Below are 21,130 nucleotides of genomic sequence, written 5' to 3'. Positions count from 1 at the left end.
GAGTTAATTTGTTCTCTGAGTTATGTTTAAGATCTTTGGAAAATGGAAATTTTTGGCTTACTATCTCCCATGAAGATCAAGACCAGTATCCATACCTGGCATAGGAGACCCTGTGTGTTGTCTTTTCTCTGCCTGCTCAGCAGCACGACCTCTCACTTGCTCAAACCTGCATTCCCCAGCCAGCTTCAGCTAGTGCCTGGCAGGTCACCTGCTGCTCCTCCCACCTCAGACCTCTCTGATCCCAAATTCACACTTCATACTTGTGCTTATACTTGTACTCTCTGTGCTCATACTTGTCGCAATTGTGTGATTGTCTTTCCACGAGGGTGGAGACAGGCTCTTTTTTGTTTTTTTAATTGAAATATATTTGACATATTACTAAGACGTACATGTTAATTTGGTACTTTTTTCTGTTTTTTAATAGGGGGAAGCTTTTATTCACACACACAACTTGAATAATACCAGGGGAGTGTACCAAATTACCAGTGAGCAAGTTGGTTTTCGTAGACATGTTCTATCTTTAACAGGCTATCTCCACTGAAAATTTCAACCAAAGATATCAAATATAGATGTACAGACATAGTACCATTCTCTAATCAATTCCACAGGATTTGGAGAGATGAGAAATATCTCTTTCATTAGAGCAGGAGCTAAATACATTGTCAGTTTGCATATGCTTTTCTTTTTAAACATTATTGGAGCAAAATTGCTTTACAATGGTGTGTTAGTTTCTGCTTTATAACAAAGTGAATCAGCTATACATATACATATATCCCCATATCCCCTCCCTCTTGCGTCTCCCTCCCATCCTCCCTATCCCACCCTTCTAGGTGGTCACAAAACACTGAGCTCATCTCCCTGTGCTACACAGCTGCTTCCCACTAGTTGTTTTACATTTGGTAGTGTATATATGTCCATGCCACTTTCACTTTGTCCCAGCTTACCCTTCCCCCTCTTCGTGTTGTCAAGTCCATTCTCTATGTCTGCATGTTATTACTGTCCTCCCCCTAGGTTCTTCATAACCAATTTTTTTTTTTTTAGATTCCATATATATGTGTTAGCATACGGTATTTGTTTTTCTCTTTCTGACTTGACTTCACTCTATGACACTCTACGTCCATCCACCTCACTACAAATAACTAAGTTTTGTTTTTATGGCTGAGTAATATTCCATTGTATATATGTGCCACATCTTCTTTATCCATTCATCTGTTGATGGACACTTAGGTTGCTTCCATGTCCTGGCTATTGTAAATATTAGCTGTAATGAACATTGTGGTACATGACTCTGAATTATGGTTTTCTCAGGGTATATGCCCAGTAGTGGGATTGCTGGGTTGTATGGTAGTTCTATTTTTAGTTTTTTAAGGAACCTCCTACTGTTCTCCATAGTGGCTGTCTCAATTTACATTCCCACCAACAGTGCAAGAGGGTTCCCTTTTCTCCACACCCTCTCCAGCATTTATTGTTTGTAGATTTTTTGATGATGGCCATTCTGACTGGTGCAAGATGATTCCTCATTGTAGTTTTGATTTTCATTTCTCTAATGATTAGTGATGTTGAGCATCCTTTCATGTGTTGGCAATCTGTATATCTTTTTTGGAGGAATGTCTGTTTAGGTCTGCCCATTTTTGGATTGGGTTGTTTGTTTTTTTGATATTGAGCTGCATGAGCTGCTTGTAAATTTTGGAGATTAATCCTTTGTCAGTTGCTTCATTTGTATTTTCTCCCACTCTTAAGTGTTGTCTTTTCGTCTTGTTTCTGTTTTCCTTTGATGTGCAAAAGCTTTTAAGTTTCATTAGGTCCCATTTGTTTGTTTTTATTTCCTTTTCTCTAGGAGGTGGGTCAAAAAGGATCTTGCTATAATTTATGTCATAGAGTGTTCTGCCTATGTTTTCCTCTAAGAGTTTTATAGTGTCTGGCCTTACATTTAGGTCTTTAATCCATTTTGAGTTTATTTTTGTGTATGGTGTTAGGGAGTGTTCTAATTTCATTCTTTTACATGCAGCTGTCCATTTTTCCCAGCACCACTTATGGAAGAGGCTGTCTTTTCTCCATTGTGTATTCTTGCCTCCTTTATCAAAAATAAGGTGACCATATGTGCATGGGTTTATATCTGGGCTTTCTATCCTGTTCCATTGATCTATATTTCTGTTTCTGTGCCAGTACCATACTGTCTTGATCACTGTAGCTTTGTAATATAGTCTGAAGTCAGGGAGCCTGATTCCTCCAGCTCCATTTTCCTTTCTCAAGGTTTCTTTGGCTCTTCGGGGTCTTTTGTGTTTCCATACAAATTGTGAAACTTTTTGTTCTAGTTCTGTGAAGAATGCCATTGGTAGTTTGATAGGGATTGCACTGAATCTGTAGATTGCTTTGGGTAGTATAGTTATTTTCACAGTGTTGATTCTTCCAATCCAAGAACATGGTATATCTATCTGTATCATCTTTAATTTCTTTTTTCAGTGTCTTATAGTTTTCTGTATACAGGTCTTTTGTCTCCTTAGGTAGATTTATTCCTGGGTATTTTATTCTTTTTTTTGCAGTGGTAAATGGGAGTGTTCCCTTAATTTCTCTTTCAGACTTTTCATCATTAGTGTATACAAATGCAAGAGATTTCTGTGCATTAATTTTGTATCCTGCTACTTTACCAAATTCATTGATTAGCTCTAGTAGTTTTCTGGTGGCATCTTTAGGATTCTCTATAGTATCATGTCATCTCTATGTATAGTATCATGTCATCTGTACTTCTTTTCCAATTTGGATTCATTTCTTTTTCTTCTCTGATTGCTGTGGCTAAAACTTCCAAAACTATGTTGAATAATAGTGGTGAGAGTGGACAACCTTGTCTTGTTCCTGATCTTAGTGGAAATGGTTTCATTTTTTCACCATTGAGAATGATGTTGGCTGTGGGTTTGTCATATATGGCCTTTATTATGTTGAGAGAAGTTCCCTCTATGCCTACTTTCTGGAGCGTTTTTATCATAAATGGGTGTTCAATTTTGTCAGAAGCTTTTTCTGAATCTATTGAGATGATTGTATGGTTTTTCTACTTCAGTTTGTTAATATGGTGTATCACATTGATTGATTCGCGTATATTGAAGAATCTTGCATTCCTCGGATAAACCCCACTTGATCATGGTGTATGATCCTTTTAATGTGCTGTTGGATTCTGTTTGCTCCTATTTTGTTGAGGATTTTTGCATCCATGTTCATCAGTAATATAGGCCTATAGTTTTCTTTCTTTGTGACATCTTTGTTTGGTTTTGGTATCAGGGTGATGGTGGCCTCATAGAATGAGTTGGGTAGTGTTCCTCCCTCTGCTATATTTTGGAAGAGTGTGAGAAGGGTAGGTGTTAGCTCTTCTCCAAATGTTTGATAGAATTCGCCTGTGAAGCCATCTGGTCCTGGGCTTTTGTTTATTGGAAGATTTTTAATCACAGTCTCAATTTCAGTGCTTGTGATTGGTCTGTTTATATTTTCTATTTTTTCCTGGTTCAGTCTCGGGAGGTTATGCTTTTCTAAGAATTTGTCCATTTTTTCCAGGTTGTCCATTTTATTGGCATAGAGTTGCTTGTAGTATTATCTCATGATCCTTTGTATTTCTGCAGTGTCAGTAATTTGGTACATTTGTATGTGGTAACTGGACTGGCAGTTCTTGGTTTCCATCCCAATGTTTCCTAGTGCCTCTAATTGCACCGTTACTGGTTAAGCCATTCCCAAATGCTGACCAGATGCTTCCAGATGGGTGTAATTGAGCCAAATGGGGAGCCCCTGGGCCTCGCCTGCCTGTAACAGAAGAGGCTGCTGAGGGTCACAGTTTAACTGCCGGGCTCAGGTGCTGGGAGGGCACCCCTTGTGGGAGGGTGGGGCCCTGGCAGTAGGAAGCTCTGCTCAGGGGCGGGTGCGCAGAAGGGAGGAGGGGTCGGACGATAAGGCCGGGTGGAACAGACAGCCACCTACTCCTGCGTCTCGCTCCTGCAGCGCTGAGACCTCAGCTAAACCTATAAAGATGAACAAGCCTGGGAGTTAAGACGCCCTGCTACAATGGTTCGCACTTGTCTCCCGGGTACACCCAGGACGCCTCTGTCCTGTGACGACTGACCCATAAATCCACCACAGGTGCCTCAGACCCAAATGTTTGACCCTGATGTGAGTTGCCTCTGCCTCCTGTGTATTCCCTCCATCCCACCCTCTACTCCCCCACCACCTGTGAATAAAGCCCCTTCATTCTTGGATCCTTCTCAAAGTTCTAGGGAGGGAAATGAGGCAGTAACCTTGGGTGCAAAATTTAAGCAAAATCCCAGCAGCTCTTTTTGGTAGAAATAGAAAAGCTAATTCTAAAATTTGTATGGAAAGGCAAAAGAACTGGAATAGCTGAAACAATATCGAAAACGAAGAATAAAGGTGGAGGAATCACAAACTGGTTTTAAGACAATTTGTAGCTATAGTAATCAAGAGGGTGTGGTGTCGGAGGAGGGACAGACACACATCAATAAACTAGGCGACTGGAAATAGACTTACACAGGTATGACCAACAGCTATGTGACAGATAAAAAAGTAATTGAGGGGCGGACAGATACTTTTTTCAATAGTGGGGACTTCGATTAGCAGAAAAATGGACTTCAACCTAAACTTCACACCTTTTACAAAAATTAACTCAAAATGGATCATATATCAATATAAAAAGTAAAGCTGTAAAAATTATAGACAAAAACATCTTCATGACTTAGGGTTAGGTGAAGAGTTCTAAGAGATTACACCAAAAGCACGTTCCACAAAAAGAAAAAAAGGATAAAGTGGTCTTCATCAAAATCTTTTATTCTGTGAAATATCTTGTCAAGAGGATGAAAAGAAACTACAGACTGGGAGAAAATATTTGCAAGTCACATATCCAATAAAAGACTTGTATCCAAAATATACGAAGAACTCCCTAATCTCAAAAGTAAGAAAACGATCCTATTACAAAATGGACGAATGAACAAACATTTCACTGAAGAGATGACAAGCACATGAAAAGATGATTAACATCAGCCGTTAGGAAAATGCAAATTAAAATCATAAGGAGATATCACTATACACCTAGCAAATGACTAAAATTAAAAATACAATACCAAGCACTGGAAAGACTGGAGCAACTGGATTGTTGGTGGGACTCTGAAATGGTAGTCACTCTAGAAAAGTTTGGCAGTTTCTTATAAAGTTAACATATGCTTAGGATCCAGCAATTGCACTCCTGGGTAGTTATCACACAGAAATGAAATGTCTGCCCACACAAAATCCTGTACACAAATGTTCATGGCAACTGTATTTGTGACAGTCAAGAACTAGAAGCAACCTAAATGTCCTTCAGTGGGCAAATAAACTGTGGTTGCATCCATAAATGAAATGCTACTCAGTCGTAAAAGACACTTGTTGCGTGCAACAATTTCTATGGATCTTGGTGGTATGCCAAGTACAAAAAGCCAATCTCAAAAGGTTACATATGTCTTGTATCATTTCATGTATATGAACTTCTTGAAATGACAAATTATAGCAATGGAGAAGAGATGGGTAGCTGCCAAGGATGAATGATGGGGATAGAGACAAACTATAAAAGAGTGGCAGGAGGGAGTGTGTTTGTGGTGATGGAACAGTCCTGTGTCCTGATTGTGGTGGTATTTACACAAATCAATACTTGTGATGGAATTTCATAGTCCCCAGAAAGTGCATATAAAAATTGATGAAATAAAGCAAGTTCTGTGGTTTAGTTAATACTGTTGTAATGTCAATTTACTGGTTTTGAAAATATACTCTGGTTATCAAGTATGTTATTAAGGGGAAGTTGGGTGAAGTATACAAACTATACTGTTTTTGCAACTTCTTGTGAGTCTTAGTTACAAATTAAAAGGTTTAAAAATTGTGGATGAGTAAATATTTAAATTCTATTACCTCTTACATTTGCCTAGCAAACCCCAAACAAATCAGAAATTGTTAGTGCAGAAAGAATCTGGAGATCACTTAGTCCTGTGGTTCCCAAATTCAGAACGTCAGAGTCCCTAAGGTATTTGTTAGATTATACAAATACTCCTGATCTTCTGGAAAACAATCTTTACAGTATTTCTGGAAAAAGTCTGTCTTATCGACAAGCTATCAGGCAGTCTTTATGAAGCTATCCCCTTGCTTTCCACACTTATGGGGATACTACTGCTCTATTCCAGCCACCTCATTTTATAAGTCAGAAGCCAAAAATAGCTCAAGTATTTTTGAAATAATTTGCCGAAGTAATTGGCATAGCTGAAACTAGAAAAATAATCTGTCCTCTAAACTGTTCCTGTAGGAGATGCACCTCATAGCAAAATAATAAACACTACCTTACAGGTGGCTCCTTAGTGAATTATGGCATACATAATGCTGGGTATTTAATAAGAGTTTTTGTTGTAAACTGTATTATGGAAATACACAATACCTCAACTATATGGGGTTTTTTTCCTTTTATTTTTGATAGAGCTGAGAGACAGTTCTAATTTGACAGCTATGCAAATTTGAATGTATATCTTTGTATAGATGAATTCATTCCAGGTAAATGTCTGGATTTTGTTATAATAGTCATCTGTGGGTAACATTCCTGGAGCCTGTTTCATGTGTGTCAAAGTAGCTAACATGTCTTTATTGATTTTACACAAAGTTGAGAAAAGAGACTAAGGTCATAAATTACCATATTACAATAAAATTTTCACTAACAGCTGCTTGTATAATCTTTATTCTGACCTATAAAGTCTAAAATAAAATGGATCATCCAAGTATTAACTCACATTTCTTATGATATTGTACTTGGGGACTGCCTTGGCAGGATGTACTAAGCATTCTTCGTTTCTAGCACAATTTCTATCCATATTATTTGGTAAAATGATGTTATATTTACTAGTATGTGAGGAAAAGAAGTGGACTTTTTAAAGCTTATTGTCATGGTATTGTCACCACAGGAGTTTTAGAGCAAAGTATTAAAACATTTAACAACTGAATATTTTAGAGTGATCATTTGAGGGGACCCAGGAGTGACAGATAACCAACATTTCCAAATATGCACACAAACAGTTGCCATCTCATTCAGACTGTCACTTAAGCCTTCAATATGTGGTATCTATCTTCAAAATGAGGGAGCCACTCACATACAGCCCTTAGAACTTGAGCCAGGCTTGATGAACATCATTGACCTCCCTTGCTTCCCAGAGGATCTGAAGCTTTCAAACAGCAATTCTGATGATAAGGAGAGCTTTTCCTGTAGGAGGGAGAGGAGGAAATTGTGGCCTCCGATCACCCCTTCAGACCTTGCAGTCTGAGAAGTGTCAGCTTCCTCTGCAGTTCCTTACCAGTGATCTGCTTATTTGTGGTAATTATTGACATGAATTGTCTAATCTACTCACAGTGTAGGAGTTTTTGTTTAAGTCTAGCTTTCTAAACCTCTTTGACTGTAGTTAATTAGAAGTCGAACAATGGGTCATGTTACTTGGCTGGGTTACAAGTGTAGGACATGCTGAGCATACCCAAATTTTCAAATAAGATGAGGTTAGATGCTGATAAATATATTATAATGCTTTCTTACCTCTTTAACAACCAGTGAATGTTTAAACCTGTACAATAGGGGGCAGAGTGAGCCACATTTTAAATAATTCTTTTTTATGTCAATCACAGCTGAGAACAGTTGAGGGAAATGTTACTTGTTGAAACACATTTTGTCCATTAACACCTGCTTTGGAAACAATGACATGAAATAGATTGTCTTGTCATATCTTTCTCCCCCAACAGCTTGGTGAATTTGTTTATCCAGTTTATAAGAAGATATGTTTTCTCTATATAGCTTGACAGCTTCAGGTATTCTGTTTTTGTGTGTGTTTGCAGGTAAGTTGGACCACACTGCCCCCCCTTAGGTTCCTGATAGATTCCAGGTATTTCCTTAGAATTTTAATTCCAGTATATACAATAGTTGACTTTGTTTATTCTATATTTTACACATTTTCTTATGTTTATAATTAGGTAGTTTTTTTCCCCGTCACCATACCCCTTTTCCTCCTGCCCATGACATAACATAGATGTGTGTGTGTATGTATGGGTGTGTGTGTGTGTGTGTGTGTGTGTGTGTGTGTAATAGAAGAAAGCCATTTTGAACGATTTATTGACTAAGAGTCTTGATCTAGGATTATATTTTAGAGGGTCTAGGAATCTCCTGAAACTGTATGTAGAATTTTCTGATATAAATATGTACCTGTGCGTGTATGCATACACACACACACACACACATACCCAACACATACATTTTTCTGGAAAAGGGATCTATATATTTTTCAGATTTTTGAATGGTTTCTTCCCAAGAAACCAGCTACTGTTTAAATTTGTACATCAGTGAGCAGATTATTACATAATTTTCCAATTTAATCACAGCTGAGAACAGTCGTGAGAAGTTGCCTGTGATTTGACATCATTTATGAAATGTCCCCAGAGTGGTAAGGATCTGTGGATGCATGATTCAGGCTGCAGAACCTGCAACCTGCACATTTCACATACTGCTTTGACGGCACCAGCTAACCTACTTATGGAGCAGTGGGCCATTTTAGAGAAAAGTTCCACAATGTCACTGGTAAATACAGAATCAGAAAGAGGGTGTATAAAGCCCCAACCTCAGGAATAAATGCAGAGGGCAAAAACCCAAAGATGTTTTAACACCTAAGACTGAAGTAAAACTTGACAGAATAGATCAAATAAAAAATGTGCAGTGTGTGCCTGTAAAAACAAACGACACAACGTTTGTGTTTGCTTTAAAATATTTAAGCAACTATAAAGTTTTTAAAAAGGGTTAAATGAAGCAAATACGGCAAAAATCTTGGTAACTGCTGATTCTGATTTATAGGTATGTTAAAGTTCATTGTACTATTTACTTTTCGGTATGTATGAAATTTCCCATAATAATTTTTTTAAATTACATACATGTCCTAATTGCTTAACTGCCATACTCTCTCTGTTCCTACTAGAACCAGTACAGTCAGCTCTGATAGGGGCAAAATGAAGATATGGAACAATCAAGTGGACAATAAAGAAGCTGGAAACTAACCCTAGGAGCACTGAGACACATGTAACACATCAGGAAGAAACAAAGCTGAGAATCCATGCAAATTTTAGCAAGACTAGATGAGAAAAATGATCAGTTCAATAATAAAAGCACAATAAACTAAAATCATTTTCATTGATTTTAGGAAATGGTAAAACACAGACTGCTTTGGGGAATGTAAATTGGTATAGCCTTACTGGTAGAACAGTTTAGCGACATGAATCAAAAATCTTAAAACGTTCCATATCCTTTGATCCCTTCATTCCCTTAGTAACAGTGTAACCCAGAGAAACATAATGTGAGCAACTGTTTCTGCACACATATCTTACATTTGAAAGCTCTGGGGGGAGGGGGACCCTACTGAACACTATATCCCTAGCACAGGTCCTCCTAACCATGCAGGAAATAAGTGCTAGTTGAATGCATGTTAAATAAACAGTGAAGAATTAGAAACAACCCCAAAAGCCCTAAAACTATTTGGTACATTTTGATTTAAAAGAAATACTAGTCATTTTAAGTTGTTTTTCTTCAAAGAATGTTAAATGACATGGGAAAATGCTGCACATAAAATGTTAAGTGGGAAAAATCAGGGTGTAAAACCATATACAGAATGATCCTAATTAAATATGTTTAACCACAACAAGAAAATATATCAAAATTTTAACTGTAGTATCCCTGGGTTATAAACACAAGTAAGTTTTAAATTTTCTCCTTCAAATTTTTCTGCGACTTCCAAATTATAAGGACGAAAATCTTTTTTTTTTAGTGAATTTTTAGTGTTGCAGTCTCTGGATACATGTGTATACTGCATTAAAAAGGAACCCAAGTCTTCTTTGATCACTTCCAGTCCAAGTTCCCACTCTCCACCTCTGAGGCAACCTCTCTTACAAGTTTTGTGTGTCCTTCTGACCACTTTAATGTTTTTAGATACATATACTGTATATGTACTACAGAAAATGTGTGGTATTAGTGTATTTTTTATATAGTGTTAAGTGGCATGCATAGTTAGCATCTAGTTTTTGTTTTCTGTTTTAACTCAACATTCTACGAGAATTGCCTGTTTTTTTTTCTTTTAATTTATTTATTTCATTTTATTTATTTTTGGCTGCGTTGGGTCTTTGCTGCTGTGCGCGACACACACACACACACACTTTGTTGCTGTTGTGGTGAGCGGGGGGCTACTCTTCGTTGCAGTGCGCGGGCCTCTCATTGCGGTGGCTTCTCTTGTTGAGGAGCATGGGCTCTAGGTGTGTGGGCTCAGTAGGTGTGGCTTGCGGGCCCTAGACCACAGGCTCAGTAGTTGTGGCACACGGGCTTAGCTGCTTCGCGGCATGTGGGATCCTCCCAGACCAGGGCTCGAACCTGTGTCCCCTGCATTGGCAGGTGGATTCTTAATCACTGCACCACCAGGGAGGCCCCGAGAATTGCCTGTTTTGATACATGGAGATGAATTCACTCCCCTTAACTACTATATGCTACTATATTTAACCATCTCCTCTCACTACGCAGGAAAGGGCTTGGGTATTCTCTCTCTGAACCTACTGAAGGAGGGGGCTATGGAAACCTCCTCCCACTCTGCTGCTGGTGGCAGGGGAAATGAATCTTCTCAAAGGATAGAGGAGTGGGTGTCAGTTCCCAAGAGCAAAACAGGTCCAGTCCTTAGCGTCTGCAGAAAGGAAACCATGGGAGGCTTCCCCTGGGCTCAGTGATCACCCACATACACAAACATTCCACAGAGATCTATTGAGTACTACCAAGTGCCAGGCACCATACTAAACCCTGAAGATCTGGCATGCACGTGTAAATACCAATGCACCAACGGCTGCAGATATACTGAACTATGACTTCCTGTTAGCCTATCAGGGCATGCTTTGTTAAATTTCTGCTTCACTGTTATTACTAACAGTGATCTCTGGGTATTTGAAAAGCTTTAAAGTAACCCAAGAAATCACCACCTAGCCATAGGTTTTATTTATTCTCATGTAAAGTTTATATGAATGTAGGAATACATGTGAGATTCCAGTTTGTTTTTAATAATTTACAAAATGGGACTTGGTGATCTCTAAAATCACTTTTCAGCTCTAAGTCTGTACAAGATATTTGCAATAGGACTCTTTGACCACTAGGTGTCGCTATTGACAACACAAAAGTTAGACAAAAGCAAGGGGTTTACATTACAGAACTGCTATAAAGAACACTAAGAAATTTAAGAATAAAAATGTGAAAGCACTTTTACAGACAAGCCCTATAAAAACCCAGAAGGGGCGCTTCCAGAACCTATGTGCATATCAGTTCCATGGGCATGCTAATAGTTAAGTACTCCCTATACCTTACAGAACAACGTTTAGCAACTTACTGGTCAGCAGCTTAAGAAGGGAATCAAAGGTCTTAGAATTGGAAGGGAGTTTATTTGCCTATTAGTTTTCAAATCTCTGCTCCCTGGAGTTAGAGATACGTTTACATCACAACCTAGTGCACACACACACACACACACACACACACACACCATAGACACAGATTTTCTATGTCTGTGTTTCTACTTCTAGTTGAAATCAAAGTTTCACAAAACAATGATAACCTCACTATGTGCAATGCACTTTTTTCTATGTACTTGTGAACTAATAGAAAACATATATTGGTCTTTGCCCCAGTTCCTGGCACAGAGCTCCTAAATGCCTTGGAATTTCCCGGGTGATAGGACTGGCTTTTGTTCTAATGGGTTGACTCTTGGTGGGCTCCTGAATAGCTTCAGGATGGGAGCTGGTCGCCAGGAAGACCAAGCCCTGATTAAAAGCTTGGAATTTTCAGCCCCACCCCCCATCATCCGGGAAGGGGAGAAGGGTTAGCAGTGGAGTTAATGATTGATCATGCCTATGTGATGCAGCCTCCATAAAAATTCCAAAAGTACGTGGTTCAGAGAGGCTCCAGGGTGGTGAACTCGTCTACCTGCCAAGAGGGTGGTGCTCCCCAACCACAGGGGGACAGAAGTTCCTGCACTTGTGACCCTTCTGGACCTCACCTGTGCAGCTCCTCCTCTGTATCCTTTATCACATCCTTTGTTATATAACAAACTGATAAGCATAAGTAAGTGTTTCCCTGAGTACTGTGAGTCATTCTAGCAAATTACTGGACACAAGGAGGGGGGTCATTGGAACCCAGATTTATAGCTGGTCAGTTAGAAATACAGGTGACAATCTGGGACTTGCAACTGGTATCTTAAGTGGGGCAGTCTTATGGGACTGAACACTTAACCTGGACTTGCAACTGGTATCTTAAGTGGGGCAGTCTTATGGGACTGAACACTTAACCTGGAGGATCTGATACTAACTTCAGGTAGATGATATGAGAACTGAACTAAATTGCAGAACACTTAGCTGGTGTTGCAGACTTGTCTGATGTGTGGAAAACGCATAACATCTAGTGTCAGATGTGCTGTATGATAGTATTGTGACAGTAAAGGAAACCCAGGGAATGCTTTTCCTAGACATATTCTATTTCATAAAAAAATACTGGTCATACAATAAATTGATTTTGCTTGATCTAATACCCTTCCTTCCATTTAATACGTTAGGAAACAGAGATTCAGAGAGGTGCAGTGTCTTGCCCTAAATAACACAGTAAACCAGGACTCAGACTTTTCAGGACACTGGCAGGTTTTGCTTTGAAAGGTGCTAGGCAAAATTCAAAAACTGTCCTTGACATACTCCCAGCCCTTTCTGCACTCCTGTTTCTTCTAAAGTTTGTGGGCCAGTGCCTGCTGGTGAAAAAACCAACAAAGTGTATGTGTGATTAGTCCTTTTAAAAATACGAGTTCTTTCTGAAATACAAATATGATCACTTTAACTGTTCTACTTGAATTCCCTCAGCACCTCTTTGTGGTTTTCAGGCCAAATACAAATCATCAGTGTGGCAATAAAGGCTCCTCCAGACCTGGCCCCAGTCCTGCCAGCCAGCCTCACTCTTTACCACTTCCCCACATGCAACTTCAAGGTCTTTCCTTCCTCCATTCTTGGCCTGGCTAAATCCTAAGTTTTTCACAACTCTACTCACATTCCTCTTCTGTGACTCTTCCCTGGTGCTTGCTTTCCACACCACCGCTACAACACACGTCGTGCCATCAATCTTCTTCTTGTCTGTCTTCTCCACTGGACTGGGGCATTCGTATGAGCCGGGTCAGGGCTCTCGGTCTGCTGCCCCTGCCACCCAGCCTAGGGCTCAGCACACAAGAGGAACTCAGTAAGTATCTGCCGAAGTGAATCTTTGCATATTCTTACTCTCAGATTTTAATCCCCCCAAAACTCCAACTCACTGGAATATCAGCTCTCTGAATTATGTAAGAACTAGTTTTTCTTTGGTTTTTTTTTAACATCTTTATTGGAGTATAATTGCTTTACAGTGGTGTGTTAGTTTCTGCTTTATAACAAAGTGAATCAGCTACACATATACATATATCTCCCTCCCTCTTGCGTCTCCCTCCCACCCTCCCTATCCCACCCCTCTAGGTGGTCACAAAGCACCGAGCTGATCTCCCTGTGCTGTGTGGCTGCTTCCCACTAGCTATTTTACATTTGGTAGTGTATATATGTCCATGCCACTCTCTCACTTCGTCCCAGCTTACCCTTCCCCCCCCATGTCCTCAAGTCCATTCTCTACATCTGCGTCTTTATTCCTGTCCTGCCCCTAGGTTCTTCAGAACTTTTTTTTTTTTTAGATTCCATATATATGTGAAGAACTAGTTTTGATAATGCAGATCTCTGTTTCCTAATATCTTGAGAGTATTAAGAAAAACTATACCTATCTTGGGAGAAATGGATGCAAAAACCCACTTCTGACTTTTTTTTCCTCCTTATCTTACACATATTGGGTGGGGGGGTGGTAGTTTCATTTTTTTAATCTCCAGATTGTAGGCTAGTACCTGATGATCAGCACACCCTCTGACCCTTCCATGGTTACTCAAAGAACTAGCCCACCCACTCGGGTCCCCAGACTGAAAGCTTTCCCTGGATCACTTACGAGGGGCAGACAGCAACCCTTCCTGAATGCCACCTTACAACATACCCAAAAAAGTGGCTCAAGAAGTTACTTATTATCCATCAAATCAGAGTGAAAAGGAGATAGTTAAACGCTTCTATGAATAAGTACAGGGATAACAAAGGGAGAGGTCCAACACGGGGGGCTGTGGTGGTCAGAGATGGTTTTGTAAAGAGTGGATCACATATAGCAGGTTGAGAATTGGGCAGAGAGATGGGGAGGGAAACACTTCCAGGTGAGAACCAGCATGAGGGACAGTCAGGCTGTGGGCAGAGAAGGCGCCCTACCAGGAGCCCATTCGCCTGGGGAGAAGTCAGGCCCAAACTGAGGCGGGAAGGAGCAGGCATGTGCCTCAACGGCAGCAGGGCAGATTACCCTCCCCCGCTGACTCCATGCGGCACTGTGTTAGTTATGCAGCGCATTCAGACTCACTCACCATTTCGATCTCTGTGCCCTTGTTAGGCGAGTGGGATTGATATTAACGGACTTTTTAAAACAGAAGTGGTAACAGATTAAAGGAGATTAAGAAAATTAGCTCAAGCCACGCAGCTAGTAGCAAACCAACCTCACAGTCCAGCTCCCTAGACTTCTCCCAATTTCACAGACCCAAGAGTCAGGTGGGCCTCAAAAGTCACATGGCTGAGCTTCCTCATGGTGCAGATGAAGACTCTGAGGACCAAAGAGGTGAAATAGTTTTTCCAAGATCACACAAAAGTAGAGTTTAGGAGACTGACTTGTAGCAGCTTTAACCAGTCTTGTTCCTCACTGAAGGGGCTTTGCATTGTATTGGCTGGAGAGGAAACCCCGAAGAAAAAAAATCCTCATGTTGCAGAGAAAGAACTGTTACTTTGACAAAACAAAATATTTTCTAATTTTATGACAGTTGGGATAACAGTCTGTTATATAACTGCATTCTTAAAAAATGGAAATTTTTATCAACCAAAAATTAAAAGTTTAAGTGAAAAAAATTCTTAAAAAAATAGAGCTGCTTGAGGAGAAGCATCTGTCTTGGGAGGGTGGTCTCTACAACCTACAGGAGCTCTTCAGAACTTTGTTCTGCCACTGGTGAGTTTTTAGGTCTTCATCAATGAGGGAATTAAAAAAAAATTAACTTGAAAAAAAGAAACTAGGGCTTCTCTGGTGGTGCAGTTGTTGAGAATCCACCTGCCAATGCAAGGGACATGGGTTCAAGCTCTGGTCTGGGAAGATCCCACATGCCGCAGAGCAACTAAGCCCATGCACCACAACTACTGAGCCTGCACTCTAGAGCCTGCAAGCCACAACTGCTGAGCTCATGTGCTGCAACTACTGAAGCCCACCTGCCTAGAGCCCGTGCTCCGCAACAAGAGAAGCCACCGCAATGAGAAGCCCGCACACCGCAAAGAAGAGTAGCCCCCGCTCGTGGCAACTAGAGAAAGTCCACGCGCAGCAACGAAGACCCAACACAGCCAAAAATAAATAAATAAAATAAATAAATTTATAAAAAAAAAAAAAAGAAACTACACACTGCCCCCAAACTGACAGACTACTATCATCTCAGAATCTGTTCAAAAAGGATAACTAGTATTTCCAGACGAGTACATCATCCAGATGACACATTATTACAATTTTTTTTTTACCCTAGAAATGACATGGCTTGAGAAATGACTTGCTGAGAAATCTGTGTTTACATTAGGGAGAGTTGGCGGCAGGAGGTGGAAATCCCTTGCAGAAGCTGAAAAGATGTTAAGTGGTAAATACCAAAATGCCCAACAAGCATGTAAGCAGGCTCTCATCCCAGCAAGAATATGTGCAGCTCAGCGTTTTAAAATTTGCTTTTAGCTTTTCCAGCAGTTTGAATTAACCCTTTCTCTACTTCTGTTCCCTTCGTGAGAGTACAGCCCTTAACCTAGAGACTCACAAGGCTGTCGCGGTCCTCTGCTATTCGCCAGCAGATAATCCCCTCATCCTAACTGCTTCTCCAAAGTAGGCCACCTCTCCAAATGCCTCCTAGACTTCCTTGCTATACAGATTCTCGGGGCAAGGTCCGGGCAATGTTAGGAAGTAAGTCCATCTTGCAGGAGCTATGCACAGAATTGGAAAAGACCTACTGGGAGACCAAAGCAACACAAATAAATGCCACTTGAAAGGTACATCCAGACCAGAACTTCTTCAGGAGCATGTGCATCAGAATCACCCCAGAGGGGCTGTTCCAGCAGGTGGCCCCAGCGTCTGTAATTGTAAAAGATCCTCAAGTGACTCTAAAGTGCATCCCCCACTGACAGACACTAATCTAGAAGCTCTAAAGAGTCAATTACGTTTTTCTCTTAGTTTAAGACCCTAGCAAGTTAAAATGAAAAACAAAACAGGCAACCCCAAACCGAAAATTCTATGGTTCATCTTAATATCTTACTGACTATTGAACTTATTGACAGCCTAGGTGAATGACAATCAAATATAAGAAAGGTGACCATTTAATGAATATTTGCATAATACTTTACCATATTTTCTCATACACTAAGGCTCTCATGTGCTTCACACAGCAACCCTGTGAGGTAGCTTGTTATTCTCAAATTAAAGGTGAAGAGAATGAGTCTCAGAGACATGAGGGAATGACCTGGAAGTGCCCTGATGATGTCAGTATTTCTATTACCAAGTTAGATTCCTCTTTTGCTCTTTATAGTGATTTGTCTCTTTGCAGTGTGTCTTCTAAACATAGAGTACATCAGTTGCTGCGGACATTTGCTTCCAAGGGAAAAAAAATCCACGTCAAAATCTCGGTGATCTGAATCCCACACCATATTGGTCCCATTAAAACCGGGGCCGGCCACGTAAACTCTCAGAGTTCTTCTAAGCTCTTTGGCTCAACAGAAGAATCTGAAGAACAAGAACAAAACAAAAGCCAAGAAAATAAAAGAAGGTTAACTGAGCAGGGAAGACTTGTTTCAAGGATATCAATTCTAAAATAAAACCACTCAGCTCTGTGGTTGGGTGAGTGTTATTATAGCAAAGCCAAAAGCTTCCTAAATGAGTGGGTGCTGATTGGTTGGAAAACTAAACAAACAAGTCAGTGCCCAGTCCGTTAAAGATGAAAGCAGACTTAATACATGGTGGTGCCAGCAGGGACGACATATTCAAGTGCAAAAGAGACACCAGGATCTTTGCAACAGTGAAACATGCAACGCAGGCTTCTCTTTTTACCTTGTCTGTTGACGTTTCCTTCATCCTGAAAGGCTGCTCTGGCATAACTCAGAGGCAGATTCAGCCCGACAGCTGGCCCTACCATGCTCAGCCATGACGTGATGTAGTTGACATTCCTGGGAAACAAGTGAAACACAGAAAACTCTGTTTCCATTGTAGCTGTTTGAGTGGTAGAAAATCATTTACCAACAATCATAGAAATGAGGCTTTCTTCAAAGACGTGCGCTCAGCACCTGGAATCTCAGCATTTCCAAATGCCAGCGCATTGCTTAACAGGGACTCGAGGGCCAAAGAGGCTGAGGATCCATCCCTCACTAAAGCAGTTGAAGGCAAGGTCAAGGCACTGGGGCTCCTGACTTCCCTCCATGATTCCAAGTTGATGCAATTGACAACATTAGCTAAGGTAGCAGAGTGCAGTTAAGTGCATGGCTTGGAGGCAAAAGTGCCTGGGTTCAAATGCCAGTTCCACCGCTTAACTAGACGTGTGACCTTAGCGGAGTCATTTAGCCCCTCTGTGCTTTAGCCTCCTCCTCTGCAAACTGGGCAAAATAATGGTCCTTAGCTCGGAGGGGTGTTACAGGAATCCAGTGCTTTACTATATCCGAAATACTTAGAACAGTGCCTAGCACACAGTAAAAAAAAAAAAAAAAAAAAAATCAATAAACGTTAGCCATTACTATTATTACAAAGAATATTTCTTTTTTAGCTTAGCTTTTAGAATCACATAAAAAGATTTACACTTTTAAAATAAGAGTGAAAGCCAATGTAGCTTGATGGTGTTTCTTACCTATTGATTTTCTGAGAATTCTTTAACACAGGAGTCATGAGTTCATTCGTCTTGCAGGGATGAAGTACGAAAAAGGGTTGTCCAAGTATCGGATGCTCCTGTAAGAATCAGAGTTGGCCCAGGATTGCCAGCTTAAGTTACCTTGAAAAAGTTAAAATCCATAATCTGGTTTACTCCTTTAAGATAAAGGTTTGTTTTAAATTTCAAGTTATAAAATTAAGATACAGATTGATTCCTATTTTGAAATATAATTCATAACCCAAACACGAGGAAAAGTTGGTGAGAAGAAACTATTTATCGATAAAGGACAGACACTCAATACAAGCTGCAGATACATTTATCAGTTCCCTCTAACTGTTCTTTAGCTAGTGTTTCCTTTGGCCTATAATTATTCTTCAGTTTTAACTCAAGGATATCCATGAAGTCCAGGAGCCTGACCATCTGAACAATGCATTTCATTCTTCTCTTTGTCAATGGTAAGAGGACCAAAATCATTCACATATTTTCTTACATAAATTTTGTCAACATGTTAATTGTTTCAGGCATAACTGCATCCAGTGCCAGTGGGCACATGTCCAGTGAGTAGACGGGATAGGTGGTGGTGTGGAAGAGGGGACCAGCTGGCACTATTTAAATTGCACTGCTTCTGTCTGTCTGTCTGTCTCTCCCTGAGTTTCTCTGTTTATCTATGTCTCTCCTTCTGTCTCCCCCAAGCCTACGGGGCTATTTCCGTAAGTTCAAAGTCCGTAAGACGGAACTCCACTGCCTTTATGAGAGAATAACTGGATGTAAGATACAGGTCAGACTGCTGCCAAGTTAGGGATGTGAACATCATTTGGCAAGCACTGGGGAGCCCTAGAAGGTTTCTATATAGTGAGTGATCTATGCATAAATTCTACCAATGCAAAAACAATTATTGTTGATAAATTTATCAATTGCTTACATTGTGCATTAGCCATTATGCCAGAGATTGCAAACCCAAATGCTGCTATGATCTGAATGTTTGTGTTCCCACAAATTCATACACTGAAATCCTAATGCCCAGTGTGATGGTATTGGGAGGTAGGGCCTTTGGGAAGCGCTTAGGTCATGAGGGTGGAGCCCTCATGATGAGATTAATGCCTTTATAAAAGAGGCTTCAGAGGGCTAGCTTGCCCCTTTCTGCCATGTGAGGACACACAGAGAAGTCTGCAACCTGGAAAAGGGCCCTCACGAGAGAGGGCTGGAGACCTAAACCTGGTCTCAGACTTCCAGCCTTCAGAACTGTAAGAAATAACTTTCTGTTGTATATCAACTACCCAATCTGTGGTATTTTGCTATAGCCGCCCAAAGAGACCAAGACAACTACCTATGAAGACCAGGCAAGTGACCCGAAGGGGTGAGGCCAATTAACTACACCAGCAGGTGACAAGGACTGTGGGGACCTGGAGAGCCCAGCCAAGGCTGTGCTTGCCACTCTGCTTCAGCCAGCTGTGCCATGTGGGGTGCAGGCTTGGTGTGCAAGGTCTCCCCATTTGTCAAAATAACCTAGAAATCCAGATTTTTATGCAAAACCCCCTAAATTTAAATATGGGCACAATTTTTTAAAAACATGGTGTGGGCCAAATAAAACAAGCCTGTAGGCTGGATCTTGACTAGGGGCTGCCTAGCTTCTTCTCCTGGCTTCTTCTCTTCTCAGCCAGTCCAAGGAGAAGCTGAACTCAGAGCTGTCCATGGGAAGAATTGTATCCTGCTGCCTCCACTGTCCAACCCTAAAACATTCATGGCTGTGCACAAGTGAACACACCCAACCATAAGAAATGGGAGGAATAGTTCCATTTGTATGGGTGACATTGGGCATGGAGATGCATGTGTTTGTGAGCACGCGTGTGCGCGTGTGGTGAGGGCTGAGCTATCCACTGGGAGTAGGTTGGAGTATGTCTCCCTGAGTGCCACCTCTGGATGTCTCTGCCCAGGGTCCTGATTCTCACACAGAGCTTGAGCTCCCATCTCCTGCTCTCTCCCTACCCCTCATATCTGTCCCTAACCAGATGATGGGGTCACAGACCCAGATGTGTTATGCTTATCACAAGTCCTCCTGTCCAACTTGACTCTGGCTCCCCTTACCTGCCTTAAACTAATATTTATTAATTCATCACATATCTAGTGATCATCTCTTATGTGTCTTCCAGGAATAGTTCTGGATCTAGTTACAGAGATCACTATTTCTAAGATAAACCAAGTCCCTGATCCCATGGAACTTACATTCCAGTGCAGGAGACAGCCAATAAACACATAGAACAAATAAGTAAACAGGATAATCTAGATAATAGTAAGTGCTATGAATAAAACAAAACAGGGTAATGTGATTTTGGAGGGACTGTGGTAATAATTTCGATTTGGTGAAAGGGAAGGCCTTACTGAAGAGGTGATCTTTAAACAGAGATCAGAATGGCAAGAAAAACCCAACTGTGCAGAGAAACTTGATGGATACAGAAGACCATAAAGGGAAATGAGTACGGGAAATGTACACAGGAAATGTGAAAGAATTTTAGAATCATCCTGGACTAAAATAATTATTGTTTATAGAGCTGAGATTTAAAAGGTTAAATTTAGTCTAAATTCTTTTTGGATTACTTGTGTAGTAAACACTGGAAGGAATGAAGAGCAGTAACCAAATCTGTGAAGACATGTTACCTTCTTTAATAAAACGAAACCTAGACCTCCAAGGATGGCATTACATGGAACACTCATGAAGGGGAGAGTCAGCTCAGCCATGCCTCCACTCCTCCAGGACTCACCCTCCCCTTGGTAGCCCTTGTTTCCCATGGCCACTCTCACACTCATGGGGAAACTCCCCCAACTTTAAACACTTGAGCCCAAGTTTCCTGTAGCTGAGGTGGAATGGACTAGTCAAACAAGACTCTACTGAAAGCCTGGGAATACTGAAAGGGTAAGAGAACACTAAGCAACAGGGCTCTAAAAGATCCAGAGTGTTACAATACTGGGGCTCCCAGGCCCATTTGAGTCACGGGGGACACTAGGAAGAGATCTTGGCTGGGCTTTCCCTT

General features: G+C 40.7%; 1 protein-coding gene across 8 annotated transcripts in view; it reads right to left on the bottom strand.

Annotated features, from left to right (window-relative positions):
• Positions 1-3,553: 3,553 nt before the first annotated feature.
• Positions 3,554-21,130, bottom strand: part of ATG10 (autophagy related 10) — a 239,487-nt gene continuing 221,910 nt past the window's right edge. For 2 of the 8 annotated variants that reach the window (XR_003792733.1, XR_003792728.1), the window contains 6 exons: positions 18,081-18,178; positions 17,294-17,409; positions 16,014-16,969; positions 14,679-14,782; positions 13,133-13,296; positions 4,333-7,258 (listed from right to left, as the gene is read on the bottom strand). Coding sequence is in view for 2 of the 8 variants with exons in the window: in XM_029217418.1 (XP_029073251.1) it covers positions 16,932-16,969; positions 17,294-17,409; positions 18,081-18,178 (252 nt within the window). In the remaining 6 variants the exon portion in view is untranslated. Of the gene's footprint in view, positions 3,787-3,822; positions 4,002-4,332; positions 7,259-13,132; positions 13,297-13,778; positions 14,783-15,513; positions 16,970-17,293; positions 17,410-18,080; positions 18,179-21,130 lie in introns of those variants that run through there. The other 6 variants (XR_003792730.1, XR_003792732.1, XR_003792729.1 and 3 more) reach the window with 6 other exon arrangements.

This window comes from Monodon monoceros, unplaced genomic scaffold, assembly GCF_005190385.1.
Source record: "Monodon monoceros isolate NGI ecotype Baffin Bay Population unplaced genomic scaffold, NGI_Narwhal_1 Super_Scaffold_12, whole genome shotgun sequence".
In the NCBI taxonomy this organism is placed as follows: domain Eukaryota; kingdom Metazoa; phylum Chordata; class Mammalia; order Artiodactyla; family Monodontidae; genus Monodon; species Monodon monoceros.
Note: the sequence above shows the minus strand (reverse complement) of the source record. Positions and strands in the feature narration are given on the sequence as shown.